The 19,062-nt window shown below is 57.8% G+C and overlaps 2 protein-coding genes across 6 annotated transcripts in view; both read right to left on the reverse strand.

Annotated features, from left to right (window-relative positions):
• Positions 1 to 7,126, reverse strand: part of KCNIP2 (potassium voltage-gated channel interacting protein 2) — a 46,782-nt gene extending 39,656 nt beyond the window's left edge. For 2 of the 4 annotated variants that reach the window (XM_040606897.1, XM_040606896.1), the window contains exon 1: positions 6,374 to 6,680. In XM_040606897.1, the coding sequence (XP_040462831.1) occupies positions 6,374 to 6,446 (73 nt within the window). In that variant the 5' untranslated portion in view covers positions 6,447 to 6,680. Of the gene's footprint in view, positions 1 to 6,373 lie in introns of all 4 variants that reach the window. The other 2 variants (XM_040606899.1, XM_040606900.1) reach the window with 2 other exon arrangements.
• A 7,682-nt stretch (positions 7,127 to 14,808) lies between these two features.
• The window catches only part of ARMH3 (armadillo like helical domain containing 3), a 129,910-nt gene continuing 125,656 nt past the window's right edge, over positions 14,809 to 19,062 (reverse strand). For both annotated transcript variants that reach the window (XM_040605254.1, XM_040605253.1), the window contains one exon: positions 14,809 to 17,196. In XM_040605254.1, the coding sequence (XP_040461188.1) occupies positions 17,104 to 17,196 (93 nt within the window). In that variant the 3' untranslated portion in view covers positions 14,809 to 17,103. The remainder of the gene's footprint in view (positions 17,197 to 19,062) is intronic.

A 19,062-nucleotide genomic window follows, 5' to 3' on the forward strand; every position in this document is an offset into this window, starting at 1 on the left:
ACAGGCAGGAGAGGCACGATGCCACAAGAGCAGGGCACACCCATGAACATGTAAGGCACCCCTGGCCACCAGTGTCCATCAGTGACTCACCCTGTCTGGACCAGAGAGGAAACATTCAAGATGACCCAAATTCAGAGGCAGCAAGGTGACAGCCCTGCTCGCCCCATCCCCATCAACTCCTGTTGAACGTGGCACCCATCCTGCACCCAGGACCTCTCCCACTGGGCTCAGTTTCCTGAATAACTCACACCAGTCCCAGGGGGCTGCACCACCCGTTTTCCTTTGAAGCGGAACACAAATTTACTTAAAAGCCAAAAGCAGCCAGAGCCACAGCAGCTCGGGTACTGGAGGACCCCAGTGAGAGCCCCCCATCCAGCACAGCCCTGATGCCACACAGCCTTTGCGAAGCCACTGGTATGACCAAGAGCAGGACCACTCCACCCCCTGCATCCTGTCCCATGCACTGTCCTGCCACTCACCCCCACAGTATGGCACCCACCCGGCCCCGGCTGCTGGCAGAGCATCCTGGCACAGACAGTGGGTTGAACAGGACCCCTGCGCCCACCCGCAGCCCCTGCCCCATGGACAGAGGCTCTTCTCCCGCTTTGCTCCCAGAGAAGTCGCTTGCACCAGTCCCTGCAGTTCACTTGCCTGGCAATAACCACCCCTGGCACTCCACAACCCCTTAAGGGAGGAGTCTGATACCCCACCACAAGACAGAGCCCCTCACTGTGGCATCAGGGAGGCAGCCCACCTGGCTCAGCCCCCCCGGCGGGTCGCGGCAGGGAGATTCATTTCACTAGAAGTTCATTCATCTGCAGCACGATTAAAGCCCAGGGCTGGGATCTATCCCGGTGGCAGGAGAGCGATTTGCCGGCAGATGGATTTATCATCTCCCAAGCACAGCAATTTGGCTTAAACAAAACCAAACCACTTCTCCTAATGAAAACACCACTAATGAGCAGAGCCAGTGAAAGAGGGGGAGGGCAGCTCTGCTAATGGGGTCTCTCCTGTCCTTTGGGGCTGGCGCAACCCCCTGATGCCCTGGCTGCAAGGAAAGGGCATGAGGCTCAGCTCCACATGGGATGTATGGACCTCCTGTCCCAGCTCCCAAAGCTCTGGGGGCAACTGGTCCCAGCACAGCACACAGCAGGAAAGCAGCACCACCACGTCCAGACACCTTAACCAGCTGCATCACAGCCAGTCGCAGGGAAAAACTCTCCATGCCCGGACGCAGAGATGGCAAAAGAGCCAAGCCCTCCCTGCCGCGCATCACCAGCCGTGTGCAGCAGGAGCCGTGCACCTTGGCTGAAGTTGCGACAGCCATGAATTATGCATTGGCATCTGCAGAAATCAGCTGTTAACCGCCCGACCAAACCCACAAACTTCCTGTCAATTAATCCTGGGCCACCGATTCCCCGTGGGCTCCGACCTGCCTCTGCCTGAGGGGATGCAGCAGTGGCTGCCAAAACTTCACCTCCAGCCTCTCCACCTGCAAAATCCAACCTGCCCAGGGGCAGTGGTACCCAGCAGCACCAGCTGCTGATGGGGTCTTGCCCCATGTGCGGCTCTGCCCTGGCATAGGCTTGGAGCAGCATCGGCTCCAGCAGGGACCCCCAGAATCTCAGCCTCTGGTCAGGAGAGGCCACAACACCCGGTGAGAGGGGATTTCGTCGGCATTGCAGGGCTGCAGACAAGCCAGGACAGCAAAGAAGGAAGAGGCAGAGGGGTACAGATGCCAGAGGGAGGGAAACAGCAGACAGAGACGAGGCAGTCAGGCAACACTCCCATCACCCTGGGAAGGTGCAGCATCTGTCAAGGGCAGGGCACTTTGGCATAGAGAGGACCCCACGGGAGCCCCCCAGCCCCAGCACATGAGTAGCAGCCCTTTCCCTACCATACCCCGCCCTGACCAGGGGCCTCCTGGGGACCTTGGGGACGTGGCTTGAGGGTCAGCCCGGCTTCCAGCCCAGCCTCACCGCCGGACTGCAGGCACTGGGAGCAGAAGCAGCAAGTGGAGGAGGGTCGTGTGGGGCAGCAGCAGCAGCATGGAGGAGGTAGGCTAGCGGGGGAGCAGGGGGACAGGCAGCATGCTTGGTTCCCACGGGCCTGGACTCCCCCGGGGAAGGACATCAGTGTGTGTCACCCCTCCTGGGGGCTGCTTGTAGGAGGAGGGGACAACCCATGCATGCTGCTGGCCACAGGGGTGCAGGCAGCTGGCCCTGCCAGACCGCCATGGGCAGGGCCGTGCACCCAGGGGCGTTCCTGTGCTGCTCGAGGAAGCTTTTTTCTGGGCATGGGTGAGGTCCTGCCATGGTCTTGGGCACAGTCCCCACCACAGTCCCCCTCCCGCAGATCCCCCCCAGCACGCAGCCACAGGCACAACACACAACCTGCCACCAACGCTTGCAGCTGGGCCCCCCACAGGCCCCTGCGTGCCTCCCGCCCTTGCTCCCACCCCACCAGCCCCATCACTCCATCCTCCAGCTGCAGACCCCAGTGCTTCCTCCTGCACACACTGACATTTGGGACAGGCCAGCACTGACACCCCCTCCACACCCTGGGAAGTAAATTATCCCCCTTGCAGGTGGCAGTCCTACACTATGGCAAGCTCGTGGAGATTTTCCTCCTGTCCAGCTGATCGCAGGCTGTGAGCAACCACGATGGAGCTGCTGTATTTACTGGCAGCAGAACAAGCCCTTGGCGCAGCCCTAGATCTGCCCATCACCTGGGACTTGCCTGCAGCAGATGCATCGCTGGGGCATGGCTCCTTGGCTTTACCCCATGGCAGGGACCGGTCCCCAGCTCCCACTGTCCTCCTGCCAACCCCACTGAGCCACCCTCCCTTTCGCATGTTTGTGTGGGACAGCTCAGCCCCATCTCTCAGTTTCTTACTGCCACCAGGAGAGATGCCTCTGAAACACCCTCCCTCCAGGTAGGGAGGAGAGCTCAGCCAGATGCTGTGCAGCCACTAAGCTGGTACCTACAGGTTTCATCTCACTGGGTGGGCTGCTAGAAGTGCTGACTTAGGGAGTCCCCATCCATCAGCCATGCGCGCCTCAGGAGGCAGGAGGATCCCAAAGCTCTGCAGATGGTCTGTGTAGCAATTGCTCACCCACTGCAAACACTGTGGCTGCCTTTGGGGTGCAGCAAAGTGGTTGCTCGAGACCCCACAACATGAGAACAGGAGGCAGAAAGCAGGAGTGAAAAAGCAGGGCTTTAAAGCAAGCCTCCTAACCCCTTTTAGGGAACCAACAGCCCTGGAGGTAAATCCCTTATCCTTCTAAAACGCAGCTAGGGGGTTTGACCCATGCCAAACAGCCCAGATCCAGACCCCGTGCTGGCACATGCCACCCCACTCACAGGATGCAGTATGGCTGGGATGGGCTTGTCCCACGGGGTGAGATGGGGCCCCAGGCCACCCACCTCTGCTCCCCAGCCGGGGCTGGCGCAGCCCCACTGCCCACACACCCCTGGGAGCAGTGGGCAGGAGGGAAAGCCACCTCCGAGCCCCCCTCGCCTCTCGCACTACCAGGGTTCTGGCTGGGGATGTGGTACCTGTGCTCCTCGGGGCAAAGCGGCACCGGGCTCCCATTTCTTCCACACGGAGGGCCATGTCCAGAGCAGTCCCGAGACACTGGCTCTGGGCTCTGCTTGTACACTAATTGCTCATGTCATTAGAGGGCTGGAAGAATAATGTAATTTATGGATGGCTTTTATTTCTCGCTAGCGTCATCTAAATACCCCAGAAATGGACCGATTTAATCTCCTAGTGGCGTAACCTAAACATTTCTCTCCTTAACACCCAGGTGCGCAGCCAGCCCCAGGCTCAGAGGTGGGCACGGCGGTGCCTGCTCTTGTCCCACTTCACTGCAGCAGGGCCAGGTGCCGGCAGGGTCCATCCTGGCTCGCCCCAGCACGGCCGGACCACGTTCCCCAGCCTGCGGAGCCGGTGCCTGCTCTCCCCACTGCACACACAGGGACAGCTTTCTTTTCATTCACGCACCCACCATGTCCACAGGCCACGCGCCCACACAGCTCACAGGTGGTCTGGCCAGGGGCTGGGGGTGCCAAGCTGGGGGGAGGGGGGGCTATCGCACCCCCTCCGATTTTCAACAGCTCTTTAAATTTCAAAATCAGCGTGCCACCAGGGAAGGTGTGTGGGGTTTCTACCCTGTGCATGACTGGGTGTCCTGCTTGCCCTTAGCATCTCTCCTTCTTTTGGAAGGGGGTATTGCCCTTCTCTGGGCATGCATGAATGGGATCTCAACACCCCCACCCATTTTGGGGGAGTGATGGGGAGGCAGCAGGACTGACGGCTGTCTCCCTGCACACCAGCAGCCGCTGGAGCTGCCATGGGGCTGTCGTATCACCTGACATCAAATCATCTCTCTCAGTTAACAGTGAGCATGGCAGATGTCCCCCAGATCCTGATGGATGGGGGTCCCCAAGGCTGCAGGAACACCTCAAACTGCTCATGTTTGTTCACAAGCAGGGCTGAGCACCAAACAGTGGGTGCTGGCAGGGACCCTCCCAACTGCAGGGAGAGACTAAACCCATGCTGGCACTGCCAGCTCCATCCCGGGGCTTTGCTATGGTCCCACAGGCATCCCAGATCCTCACTGCGTCCTCAGGGGACCAGGAGAGCCCAGGCCAGGTTAGCAGGCAGGGGCTTGAGCTATTAAACCCTCCCTGCAGCTAAGGCTGCATCCCCTCTCCTCCTGCCTGCATCACTTCCACACTCTTTCTGGGAGAAAAACAACTTTCCCTCCACGGGGAGAGACGGCTTCAGCGTATTCAGCCAATATGGGGGAAATCGGCGCCACCGGCACCAGCTGCGTCTGCTCCCTGGCGTTGCCACCAGCTCTGCCCTGGCAGGTCACTGACCTGACAGTGATGGCAGATGAGTTACGTGCCCTCCTGGGGCCTCTGTTTCCCACACTGGGAAATGGGGCAGATATTTCCAGCCTTACTCCCCAGGGGCTTCCCAGCAGGCCCATCCCTGCGGGCAGGGGCTGGCACAGCTGCACAGCTCCCCTCTGCCCAGGTTCCTGCTGCACACTTGGCTCGGAGGTAAGCCCAGGCATAAAAGGTCTCAGCCTCTGAGAGACTGGAATTTATTTTTAACTTCAGTTTGATTTAAATCCATATGGACATTTTAAAGTTACCGGAGAAACCAAAAGTTTTGTGTGGGTTCCAAGTTCCTACACAGCTCAAAAATATCTTCGCTGCAGCACGTTTGGCCAGGCAACAAGCCGCGTCTCCCATGCGTGGGGCTGCTGGGGAAAGCAGAGCAGGGGTCCTGCCCTGCTACCACCACCTCCTCACAACTCCAGAGCCAAGCCTGAAATCCGCTCCAGGCTGTGGCAGGAAAAGCACCACCGGGACTCAGGGGAGCTGCCTGTGCACGCACCCCAGCGCCTGCGGCACGAGGGCACCCAACCCCACCGGCTATGGACAGGTTCGGCTCCGTCATGGGTCCCGGGAGGCAGGCGGGAATTGCTGCCCCATTTCACAGCTGATGCGACACACAGAGGCTCTGAAAGGGGACAGGATTTGGCCTGATCTGTGGAAAGCACGTGGGGAAGGAGGGGTGTCGCCAGCTCCGGCCCAGCTGCTTTGCTATCGGGCAGTGGGGGATGAGGTGTGATGGATGGATGGATGGACAGACATGGTGGGATGTGGGATGCCAGGCAGTCCCCCGCTGGGGCAAAAGATGGAAGGGATGCAACAGGGTCAAGATGGGTCATTTTTGGCCACCCTGTCTCCACAGCCACCCCATCCCAGGAGCAAAGCATCTCCGGAGATGCTCTAGGGGACACCAGGTGACTAGTGGAGGCTCTGTGATGCTGCTGGGGTTTGCTGAGTGGCGTGAGCCTCTCCGTTCCCCAGGGAACCTGCTGCCACAGAGCTGCCATGCCACCCCAGGGTGCAGTGGGGGGTCCAAGACATGGCAGAGAGAGTCCAGCGCCAAATCCTGGTGTCCCGAGGGGCCTGGGAGCAGCAGTGAGGGAGGGTGCGCCTGGGGGCCGCCAAAAGCCATTCAAGCATCCTAACCCCTGGCAGGTCCCGTTCCCTGCAAACCTGCCCCAGGGCAACCTCCGCCTGACTGGGACCAACCCCAACCGCCCAGCGGAGCACTGCCCTCCCCGGGCCCGGGCCTGTCCCCCTGCTCCAGCGACGGGGTCGCGGCCCCCCCTCCCCGGGCAAGGCGTGCGGCGAAGCGGGACGGGCAGGGGGCAGGGGGCCGGGGCTCAGCCGGGGCTGGAAGCGGGCGGGCCGGGGTGCCCGGGGCTGGGTCGGGGTGCCCGGGGCCGCCCCCGCGCCCTGGTCCCGAGCGGCTGCTGCACCTTCCCCGGCGGGCGGCACTCACCCGTGAGCTGGTCGTAGGAGCCGTCCAGGTCGCGGGAGTCGGACAGGCTCTCCTTCCTGCCCTTGCTCCGCATCTTCCCGCCCCGCCGAGCGGCGGGGGGGACCGCGACGGGGCGCACGGGCTCCGCCGCCGGGCAGGGGGGCCCCGCGCCCGCCGCCTCCCCCCGCCCCGCCGCCCGCGGCGCCCGCCGCGGCAGCAGGAAGGGGCCGGCGGTGCCGGGAGCTCGGCTCGGCTCGGCACGGCTCGGCACGGCAGCACGAGCGCGCAGCCGCCCCGTTCCCCGCCGCCGCCGCCGCCGGGGCTGGGCACGGCCGCCCCCTCCCTTCCGTCCTTCCCCGCCTCCTCCCGGGAGCCGCCGGCCCGGCCCCGCCGCCCTGCGCCGCGCCGCCGCGGGGAAACTGAGGCACGGCGGGGCAGGGGCTCCGGGGAAGGGGCAGGGAGGGAGCCGGCTCGGGCTGCCCCGGGTGGGGTCTCCGGCGGTTTGGGAGAGCCCCGGGGGTCGAGGACCGCGCGGGGACGGCGGAGGGGACGGGGATGGAGAAGGCACGGGGCGGGGGGAGCGCAGCCTCCGCCCCGCTGCAGGGGAGCGAAGGTCTCCCAAGCCCTGCACGACGGAGCCTACGCCGGGCTGCGCCCTGGGACCCCCAGGAGCTACAGGGGAAGGGGGACCCCGGCCCTGCCCAGTCCAGGGCAGCTGTTGCATCCCCCGCTCAGGGGAGAAGCTGGGTGGGAAATCAGTCAGAGAAGGAGGGGACGTGTAACGGCCAAAAGACGCAGCGGAGGTGCGGGGAGGGCGGCCCAGGTCTGTCCGCTTGCAGCCAAGCACAGGAGCAGGACGCCCCCTGCCACCCCCCACCCCAAACACGGGTTTCCCATGCAGGGTTGGAGCCTTTAGTAGGATTTTTTCCCCCATCTCCTGCCACTCCAGGGAAAGGGTAAAGCAGCAGCACAGCTTGGGGAGGCTTCAAGGGGCACGATGCTGCCAAGAGAGGAGCTCAGAGCCCCTCTGGTACATCTGGCACTGGGGGCTGCAGGTCTCACTGCTGCCCCCGGTTATTTGCTGCCATCTGTGCCCGATGCCATCCTGGGGGATGCGGACTGTGCTGGAGAGTCCCTGCCACAGGCAAAGTCAGGGCTTTTGTCATGCTTCTACCCATGCATTGCATTTTTGCACCATGACAGGGGTCCTGGGCACATCTTGGAGGGTGCCCAGTTCCCAGCGTTTCCCACCTCTCCTCCTTTCATCCTCTGGTCTGTACAGAGAGACAGAGGGGAGTAGGGGCTATGGGAGGAGGCAAAGCACCCCGTCCCAATCCCTGCGCCCAGCCTGATCCTCTTGGCCCACGGGAGCTGCAGGACAGAAAGGGAATCCAGAGCAGCGAGGAGGGAGGGCCGCACTCACGAGGCAGCGTGTTGTCAGCGTGCTTTGGTGTCAAGCCATGAAAGAAGCCGCCTTAGTGAGGCAGCGATGCTTAGCAACTGCCTGGATCTAAAAATAAGAACCATTTAGCGAGGAAAATGCAGTGGAGAAATGCTCAGAGAACTAAACACATTCCCCCAGCCCTCTGTGTGGCCCAGCCACCGCCGCAGAGCCTGTTTGCACTGACCAGCTGGAGAGAAACTCCCAGGACAGCCCTGGTGATGCCCTCTCCACTTAGCCTGACAAGCAGAGCTGGAGCCCAGCCAGCCCACAGACCCCCCGCACTGCTGGGCTTGTCCATCCTGCTGCTCCTTGCCCTCCCCATCCTGCCTCTTCTATCCTCTCCATCACATCCTCAGCCACATCCTCTTGGCAGCCCCTGGAGACCAGCAGTGTCCCAGGAAAATAGCCTCGGTTGGGAGGGCTGCATGAGTCGTGCTCAGGCTCACCCACTCCATCTCCAGCATCCTGCAGGTCCATCCCGCTGCAGACATGGCAGGCCCAGCAGAGCTGCACAGGGAAGTTTTCACCTTCTGCCATCCCCAGTCCACCGGGAGGCAAACATGGCTATTTTTATCCCAGCTAAGTGCTCCTGTTCCTGCAGGCAAGTGAGAGATGCTTTGCCAGGCTGGGGAGAGGGGGGAAAGTTGAGCAATTTGGTGGGTACCACAGGGTAGGATGGGGCAGCCCCAGGGCTGAGCTGACACAGCCCACTCCCCTCCCCACAGTGTAGAAAACAGGGGACACAGCTTGCTTGCTCACTGGTCACAGCTCCTTTTCTTCGCAGACACGAGGGATGGGCATCCTGCCAGGCTTCACAGCCTTAGAGCCTTTCTCTGCTCACAAAAAAATGCAATGTCCTCCCCTAAATGTTCCCCCGGGCATTGGGGGCTGGGGGTCTGCAGGATGCTGCGTTGGGAGCAGATTCTGCTGCAGGAACAGGTCCAGCCCTTGCCCACCCATCCAGACCCAGGCAGGGGTCCTGCTGTGGGTACACTGGGCGCAGGGATGCCTCAGTAAACACGTCTGGTCGGGGACTGGTACGGTGGCAAAGTCACACCAGAGTGTAGAGAGCATCCTTTGTGGCACGTCTCCCTGGGACGTGTGGCAGATGCAGAAAGGCTGAGCCAGGCTGAGGAAAATCACCTAAGCAGCATCCAAGGCTTTAATCAAGACTTTTGTGCCTTACACAGCCCCGCTGCTGCTGGCCACGTCCACCCCAAAAGCAATCAGCAGGTTGGGGCAGGCAGGAGCTGTCTGCAGGCAGAGCTGGTGGTCTGCACTGCCGCAGGCAATGCTGAATTAACTGTTTCCAGAGGATGGGAAGAGCTCTGGCAGCTCCTGCGAGCCCAGGTCCCAGTTACAAGGGGTAACTTGCTACATAGCAACTGGGGCACAGCTCACCATGACGCCCATACCCCAATGCCCAGGGCCAGGGAAGTGTGGAGGACAGGCAGGTGTCAGGATCCAGCCTGCTGGGGTGGGCAGGGGTCCTGTGGAAGCACCCTGGTCCCCGAGCTCATCTCTGGGAGAACAGCAGAGAGCCACAGGGGAAACAGGGCCATGTAAACCACCCCCAGGGCTTGGCACAGCCAGCAGCAGGGTGGGATGAGGATGGAGAGCAGGGGGACAGGTGGGAGATGCAGGGGTAGAGGTGAACTGGAGGCGTGAGGGCTGGGCTGTGTGTCTCTCGGAGGCAGGGTGTCCCCGGGACCACCCACCCACCCTTGCCGTGATGGAAATCACCCATTCACATCAGCCGGGGCACAAGGCACGTTCCCTAAGTGGCCCATCTGTCACTTTGTCAGCAGCAGCAGCGCTTCGATAAAGGACATCTGCACAGGATTAACACTGCTCCCCAGGCAGCGGAGCTGCAGCCAGGGACAGCTCTGAGCCAGGACGAGAGAGGCTGAGAGGTGTGCACGGGGTCACACTGTCGAGGGGCTTGTTTGTTTCCAGGTCAGCGTGTGGCCAGCACAGCCTTGTCAGGAGTGACTGGGGAAGGGGACAAGTTTGGCGATGCTCCAGTGTTGCCCAGAGCGCTGGATGCAGAGCCTTGCAGCAGGCAGGGCTGCGTCAGGCTGCCATCAGGCTCGTCCAGACCCTAGCTGGACCGAGCTGAGACCACCTGCAACCACCCCTGTTCCTCTCCAGGACATCCACCCTGCAATATGAGGCCGATCCTTTCGGCTCATCCATGCCTCCAGCTCCCCGCTGGGACCCCCACGGCTCTGGGGGTAGCAGCTTCCTCTCAGCTGCTGCTGACGCATGTGTCCTCACGGAGCCTTGCTGAAAATCTCAGGCTTGACACAAAGCCCAAGACAATCCCAAACTGCTTGATCCACAGAAGGAAGAAGAGCCTGGAAAGGAGGCAGGAGTGCTGGGTCTACACCCCACCAGGCTGGGGTAGAGGGGTGCAGAGAGCTCTCCGCCAGGCACCAGCACTGCAAGCCCTCTGCAAACAGCCCGCTGTGGTCGTTATAGGGGGACAGGGAGAGGGAAAGATGCAATTTAACACTTCATTAGGTAACCACAAGGCATCGATCTGCCCTACCAGCCTGCACGTTGTCTAATTGCATATCTCCATTCTTATTAACTCTATCAGAAAAGCAGAGAGCAGGACTCGGGAGTCTGATCCTATCTTTAGGAAATTTCGAACAGCGATGTAATTGCTGAGCGCTCTAAATCACGGTGCTTTATCCACTGTTAACAGTATTTTAAAGCCACGGTCATCAATAGCAGTCCTTGGGATGTGCTCTCAGCAAATGCCATTAATCTTATTTTGGCTGCGGCCACCGGGTGCCTCTGGGCTCGGATTTACACTCGGCAGCTCCCGGGCTGGGACACGGGCCGTGGCACCCAGGGTCCGGTGCCAGGAGCAGAGGGCAGAAACAAGAGCTCCTGAAGTCAACTTCACCCCTTGCAAAAGTGCCAGCAAACAGCAGCCGTAGATGGAGATGAGCAGTTTGGCACTGGGGGCTGTTCCCCTCACAGGCCCACACAGCCCCCCGCCTGGAGGGGTGATGCTTGTGGCCATGCAAGTGGCTGGGGCGGGGGGCTCCAGGCAGGGCAAATGGCCTCGCTCAGGAATAAACCACAATATTTACGACATCCACAGAGGAAACGGACCCGGATGGCACAAGACCTAGATAAGTCTGGGGTCCTGAGGACTGGGGGAGCAGATACAGCAGATCAGCAGGTCCTGGGGAGGATCCCCCAGCAGGGGATCATGCAGGGGAGGACTGCTCCCATCTCTGTCAATCCACCCTGCAGAGACACACGGGTAGGTGGAAGCCACTGTGAGATTCAGATCTGGGGGGAATTTCAGCTGCTGAAAATCTTGCAAAGCTAGAGAAGGAACAGATGCCTGCAAGCTGCTGGGCCAGCCTTTCGAGCAGGAATGCCGCAGGAGAAAGGGAACCTCCTTTGTCAAATGCAAACCAGCAGGTGGGAGAAATCTGGGCATGCAGGAGGGAGAAAGGACGTCGTTGTTTCACACTGCATCCTCAAAAGCCGGTCACCTGCCTCTGCCAGCGCCTCCAGCAAGGAGGGACTCCCCAGCACAGCCCCGCTGCTAGGCAGGCTGTGGGGGGCTCTGTGCCCACCCTCTTTCTCTGCCACTTCTGCAAAACAGATGCAAAATCTGTGTGAAGAAAAACACTTGTTTCAGAGAGCAGAGACTGGACTGGAGCATTCCTGGACTCGGGAGGTAATCTGAGTCCCACATGCCCTCCCAGCATTATAAAGCATCTTGTCTTTGTGTGCTCAGTGCCTGTGTATGCCTTGTGTTTGTGTGCTCAGCTTTTGTTTAAAGAGGAACCAGATACCATTTCCAACCTTCACTTACACCACGCTGGATGCCACCCCAGGGGCCCTTTCAGCTGCTCAGGCCTGCTATGAAAACAGGCGCGCAGGTGTGCATCCCTGTCCGTGCTGTGGACTCGCGTCTTCCTGCTCTGCCAGGGCAGAGCCCTGTGCCCCTCTCCCTCTGCGGGAGGGGATGTCTGCTGCGACCCGTCTCCGCTCACTGCTCTCTCTCACACATCCCATCCCACCGGCCGGGTAACAGCCACAGCAGAGGGGTCAAAAGCAGGGCATGGGTACTGGGGTGCCTGGCTGGTGCTGCTGGAGCATCCCTTGCTGTAGGCTGGGAGAGCAGCAAGCTCAGAGCTGCCGAGCAGGGCACAGCCACAGCATCCTTGCCCCTGTATGCTGCCAGAAGGGCCTTGGCTGAACCACGGAGCAGGGGAGCTCCAGCTAATTAGTCATTAATGGCTTCAGTGAGGAAACAAGCAAAATCCAACCGATGCGTGCCTGTAGCAGAGTGACCTGTGGGCCCTCGGACCGGCCAGGCTGCACCTCACTGGAAAATATTTGAGGGTTCATCTATCAAAGCAGAGCCGGAGAACCAGCCCAGCCCAGTGGGTCTCCACCTCCCTGCAGCCCCCCCAGCCCCTTCATGCCCCCACAGGGCTCCTGGGAGCTCCCAGCGTCTGGCAGCAGCCTGACAAGGCTCTGAGCTGCGCTGCAGCGAGCGGGCGAGCCCAGCTCATTTAATCTATTCAATTGGATTCAATTTCCAGCCACATGATTCAATTAGCCCTGGAGGGACAGCACTGGGGACCAGAGGCCGCAGAGCATGGCCCAGCCTGCGCTCCGGCAGCGGGGAGCACACCATGGAGCCACAGCAGCTGCTCCCACAGGGGCCAGGACCCTACACTTGTCCTGGCCCTCAGGGATGCAATGAGATGATGGGGGCTATAGGGGAGCCCCATTCTGGCAAGGAGAGGCAGGGGCTCGTCTGTGCGCAAGCTGCTGGTCCTGAGTAATGTGCGGGCAGCTGCAGGGCAGAGGCTGGGGGGACCCCTGTCCCGAGCACCTCCCTTTGCCATCAGTCACAACCCTGAGAGGTAACAGCCACTCTGGGTCAAATCTGAGGTCTGCACGCCTGAGCACTTGCCAAGGGTGGCCTAAAGATGCTTTAAAAAGACAAGAGGAGAGAGGCAAGCATTCTGGGGTGCTCTCTCAAGTGTGCTACCTGCCCCATTTATTTGGGGTCACCCCTCTGCTTGATCAGTGTCTCCTTGAGCTTGCCCACACCATGCCGCAGTGAGGAGAACCGGGGCTCTGACCAGAGCAAAGGACTCCCTGCAGCCCCAGGGAAGGTGAGGTCCCACAGGCCTTGCAACAGCCCTTCTCCAGCCTCCTGGCCCAGACTTCCATTTAGCATTTACGTTTCTGTCTGCCTTCCCCCTGATAGCATCCAACAAAGGCATTAATTAGCTTCCATTAGGGAAAGAGTACATCTTACCCTGGCCCCTCTGAATGTCTGCAGCTCCCAAAGCTGGGCTTTACCCCTTTCCTTTCAGGTTACTGCAACGGCTCATCTGCCAACCCCCCCCTCATCACCTCCACAGGGACAAACTTCTGTCCAGTACAACCCTGCTCATCCCAGCAAGTACCACACAAGAAAACAGAGCCCAGAAAACAGGAGATGAGAATAAATATCCACCAGGCATCGGTGCTGACACCAAGATGGAGAGCTGCTGGCGAGTGCCAAGAGCCAGCTGTAAATCTTTACTACAGACTGCTGGCCACGCACCAGCCCCAACACACACAATGGCAGCCATGACTTGGCAAGGGTAACGGCATCCCACTCTGCCCACCGAGCGCTGGGCCGGGAACTGGGAAGGATGGTGGCTCCACCCCAGGAGGGAAGCACGGGGAGGCAGATGGAAGCACACTGGCACTGACTGCCTGTGCAAGTGCTGTCTAGGAGACAGCTCTCCCCAGGACAACAAGCCTCCCTTCCTGATACCTACCATGCAACAGCCTGGCAGGGCCCCAGAGCAGAGCAAGAGCACGCAATTCTTCAGGCAGGGAGAGAAAAGCGCTCCAGGAGGCACCAGGACGCGCTCACATGGAGAGCAGCTTAATCCTGCAGAGATACAGCCCCATGTCACATAGATTCGATCACACAGCAGGAAGAGGATGAAGAGGCTTGCAAACCAAACAGAGAAGATGGACAAAGGTGCACCCTATTCTGCAGCCACTGTACGTGACACTCAGGGGTCTGGTACTACCTGCTCCTGGCACCCTCAAGGAGCAGCCAAACCATCACATGGAGCTGACACCCCCCATTGGTACCCTGTGCCCAAGGCACAGTGCCTCCTCTGACAACCCAAAGCCCAGACAGGGGAAACTCAGCTCCTGAGGAGCTGCTTCTTTCTGGAGTCTGCATGAAAAATGGGACCTGTAAGAGCTAAAGAAGAAGAAACAATACCAAAAATCACAGAGGCACTTACAAATCAATTTTTAATAACTCCCTCCAAAGTTTAGCTCAAACTCAATTTTTCTCCTCCAGAATGTGGTCATTATTTTGTAAAATATTTGTCTCCCTGCAGCGGCTGCCTAATTTAAAGGCAGCAATCTGATTTCTCCCCACACTCCCCAAGCCTCAAAACCAGCTCTTCCAATAATGGACTGGGTTATGAATTAGATATAATAAAATACACCCAACTCCTCAGATCAGATACAGGAAAGTTTGGGGCCATCAGCCACATCCTGAAGCTGAATGTTAAAGAGTTAGATGACTTTCCGCTCGGTTCAGGCTGGCCTCAAAACACAAGTAGGTGTTGGGTGTTTAACAAAACGGGCGAATCTGCAGCAGAATCTGTGTACAAGAGTTTGCCGTCACCAGCAGCAGAGCACACATCGTACCACGCACAGGTAGGTCTCTGCACCCCTCGCTCCCAGGTTCTCAGCCTGCTTGTGCTGACAGCCCCAGGGGCACCTGCGAGGCAGAGGGCTGCCGACTACTGTCCCGTACCTGCAGCCTAGATCAAGGAAGGGGCATCGCTGAGGGGCACCACAACCTCCCTCTGCAGAGGCAAGAAGAGCCCAAGGGCAAGCGACTGCCCTGCTGCAGCCAAGTGTCACCAAATGGTGACAGGGCCACCCCCATAACACCACCACTCTCCCCGCTGTGAAAGACAGACACTGCACGCTCTGGAGAGGCAGGGCTCTGCTATTTATTGAGCTCTAGGTTTGTATGTACATCCATTTACAGTGCTTGGTTCAGTGACAGCGTGAGGAGAGGAGGAGTGTCAGAGTCTTCCCCAGCTCAGCCTTGGATGAGGGCTGACCTCAGGAGCCGCTCCCAGTCACAGCCTGGGTTTCTCAGTTCATCCCAGCAAGGGAATGTCCTGGGGGAGACGAGACCTCTGATGGCTGAGCCCAGAGTCAAAAGCTGAAAATCCCAGAGGTTGCTGAGGCAGACTCATCTCCAGCTCTCTCATGTATCTGCCTCGTCTCAGCCTAAATGGGATCAGAGGAAAGGAGGCATGCGGACAGCTGCTAACTCAGTGCTCTGACAGCAGTGACCGTGGGGCTGCACCTCAAGGAAGCAACTCAAGCCCCACCTAGAAGAAACTCCCCTCCTCAGAGGCGAGATCATCTAGCAAGAGCTCCCCACACATACAGACAAGTGCCATGTGCTGCAAACCACTGTTACTCATTTTTCACTGGAGAAGCTGCCTCCTGCACACCCTGGCCTGCTCTCAAGCAGAGTGATTTTATGGAGCCTGCTTGCTCGCCCAAGCACTGTCCCTCTGACACGTACACATTTCCACACACTTGCACGGCAGAAAGCAAGTGTCTGGCATGGCTGACAAGAGCCACATAATTCTCTGCTGAGGCAAAGTATCTTCTGTTGGAGAAGCCAGTGCTCCCAAGGAAAACAGACAGTCGTCTTAATCAGGTGCTGTGCCCAGTGGGTGGCCAAAGACACAGCTTCCAGTTTCCCATGCTCATGGCAGGTGAGGATGAAACATTAACACAATTAACACACATTAGCATGAATAAGCCTTGCCTAAAAAATGGTAGTAAATGAGCATGACATTCACATCACTCACACTAATCTACAAGGCTAAGAGAGGGACTAGGCACTTTTTAAAAAACCAAACCTGTTTTCTAGAAAAAAAAAAAAAGTGGATCTGGGATGTAAATAATTTCTCTGCTTCAGTCCACCAAGTCAGGCAAGACCCTAACATCACTGCTGGGAGCTGAAAACGCACAAGCAGGGAACAGGTGTTTATGCTGCGTATTCCTGAGTTGGCAGCCAGACACAGCACTCGGAACAGGCTCCGCCGGACCTGGGCACCTCTGGAAGACTGGCTCTGGAGCAGAAAGGTCTGCCTGTGCCCCAGAGCATCATCCCAGAGCTCTTCCTTTGGAAGTTCTCAGTGGACTGTTGCTGCAAGTTGCTTGGTGAAGAGAGGAGGGCAAGTGAAAAAGTGAAGTAACTATTTCTCCAGCTGCATCTTAATTGCATGCTACGCACAAGGGAAAAACTGGGGACCTTTTAATTCATGAAGGTCACCAGGCACTTGCAAACACATACAAGGCAGACGTTCCTGTGAGGAAGAGGAGGATTGTCGCAATGCAGTCTCTGATGGGCAGTAAGGGAGGGGGTAGAGGGAGTCAACCCATCCTCTGCCCCAAGAAAACAGAATATCTAAAAATGTCCCTCAACCTTAGAAACAGCAGAAATATGCTGTGCTATTGGAAGCCACCATGACCCCAAGCAGAGCTGGTCTCCAGTTACAAAGTGCTCCGTACGATGACCCATATTCTTGCATACTGGCTCAGACCAGACTCCGTAAGCCAGCAGCCTTGGAGGCAAAATTTCCCCTTCTCCAGTAATTCAATGGCTTGGTTCAAGTGGCACATTCTGACATCAGGAGCCAGCAGTGACAGGGGCTGCTCCCTGGGGAAACTTTTATATCCCAAAACCATTCCCAATGGGACAGCAGTGGATTTGACCTACATTGTGTGAGGGCAGATTGATCCAGAGTGATGGAAAAGAACAGCCCTCACTTGGGATCAGAGAGCTTTCCCCATAGAGCAGGTGAGCAATCTCAACCCAGAACTGTCCCACGCAGCTGGACTGGTTTTATTATTTTGGTTGTGAGCTCTCCCCAGCTCTGCCACAAAGGTTTCCAGTGCATCTTCCCTGAGGCTGCGGAGGGAATCTCCCAGTGCTACGTCATAGGAACGGCTGCCCACCCCCATGGCACCTTACAAAATTGCTTCGTCCTCCTCCTCAACATGCTGATCACCTCTCCTCAGCCCCAGTCCTGTCGAAACACATGCCTTTGGGATCAAACACACAGCAGCAAGGCTCTCCCCTAAAAGAAATGCAGTCCCTTCTGCAGGTGGAAGGCAAGGGGCGACCGGCTGCAGATCTGTAGTGTCCCTGCCCAGACAGGCCCATCTCTGGTCAGCCCTGCACAGCGGCAGCGTCCCCGCTTCAAGAGATCGTAGAGAATTCCTTCAGCAGCAATTCCTGGCTCAGCGTGTTGAAAGCAAGGTTCTTCCTCACATTGATGCTGATGGACCGAACCTGAGAGAGAAAAAAACCAAGATGTTTTAGCCAAGGGACTCTTCCTGGCTCCCCATAAGCACGGTGGCAGCTTTGACACTGCTGACCTCCAGGTTCAGCACGGAACAGCTGTGCATGCTGTTATACCTCCAGAGAACTTGCTGCAGCCAGCTCTCACTGAGCATCCACCTTTGCAAGAAAGCCCTGAGGATTAGCTGCTTCCTGGAATAACAGGAATGTCTATAGAGACATTCCTGCAAGGAGAGCAAATTCCAAATGGGACAGGGATGGGAGAGGATGCTCTGCTTGGATGCCTGAGCTATGACGAGTTTCCTGTTCTGGGGCAAAATGATGGGGAAAATGAGCACTTCCAGGCTGCAGTTGGAAAAGTGTTTTCTGTCAGTGCTCAGTGGAGCATCAGCCAGCATTCTCTTGGATGAGTGCAGTGACATTACCTCTGTCCTGCTCCAGAACTTGCAATGCCAAAGTCACGGAGTTAAGGAAAGGACAGAGGCCACGCTACTGCGCAATAAACACAAATTATCCCCCAAGCTGGCAGAAAACCACGGGTTCAGAGCCAGCTTTGTGTATTCTGCGCTGAGTGCCTTATACTTGAGGCTGGCTCACTAGATGCCTCTGAAGAAGAGACACCTTTATTCCTTGGTGATGCCTGGACTTCTGGCCACCTGCAGAGTCTGCAAAGAAGAGCTGGGCAACCCTGTTGCGCAGCAGCTTCCCTTCCCCCCTCATGCCTGCAGACTCTTTGGCCGAACACGCAGGCCCCAGACTGGGCTCAGTCTCAGCTGCACTTGGCAACGAGAAAACAAAGTCAAACATCATCTGTGTCAGCGACTGTGCAGCAGTGACAGAAAGCAAAACTGACACAAGCTCATCCAAACAACAGGATTACAGTTCCCAGAGACTCAGAGCCTGTGATAATAAGGTTGTTGCTGACCTGGTTAGCGTTTTGTGCTTTTTAAAAACACTGGGGGATGAATTATAAGAAAGCAAAACAAGGAATCCAACACTAGGAGCTAGAAGAGCAAGTTGCAGTGTTTATACTGCTGAGGGTCCCACGTGCTGCCCTGGTGAGACAGAAAGAAGGGAAGGGCAGAAAGCTCCCAAAAAGGCAGAAAGTGTAAGAATGGGAAGTAAATGAGAACATGGGAGTTTAAGGGGGAAAGCTGTGAAATGAATCCTGGTGAGCCCCATTGCACAGACCCTAACAACAAGCAAGTTAGCAAAGATGTCTGCACAGAGACAGAAAATTTAAGTTTATGGCATCTGCAGAAACCACAAATTCTCCTCCATCAGGATGTTTGGCAGAGGCTCCATGCATCTTTGCTCCCTTGGAGCACCCCTCACCTCTCTTCTCTGGGTGTCTTTTGACTTAGAATCATAGAATCATCTAGGTTGGAAAAGACCTTTGATATCATCAAGGCCAAACATTAACCCAGGACTGCCAAATCCATCACTACACCATGTCCCTAAGCACCGCACCTACATGTTTTATAAACACCTCCAGGGATGGCGATTCCACCACCTCCCTGGGCAGCCTGTTCCTCCAATGAATGATCACCCTTTCAGTGATTTTTTTTTCCCCCCTAATATCCAATCTAAACCTCCCCTGGCGTAACTTGAGGCTGTTTCCTCTTGTCCTGTCGCTAGTTATCTAGGAGAAAAGACCTACCCCCAACCTGCCTATAGCCTCCTGTCAGGTTAAAGGAGGTTCCATACTAAAATAGTCTGGGATCATGTCCTGTAAAATAATCATAGGTTATAGTCTCCCTTAAACACCACTGCATGTGGTCTCCAGAACACCGGATCGTACTGATTGGATTTGGTCCCAGTTCTACCAAGCGCTCCCCACCTCAGTGATCCAGTCAG

Source organism: Falco naumanni, chromosome 9, assembly GCF_017639655.2.
Source record: "Falco naumanni isolate bFalNau1 chromosome 9, bFalNau1.pat, whole genome shotgun sequence".
NCBI classification, from domain to species: Eukaryota; Metazoa; Chordata; class Aves; order Falconiformes; family Falconidae; genus Falco; species Falco naumanni.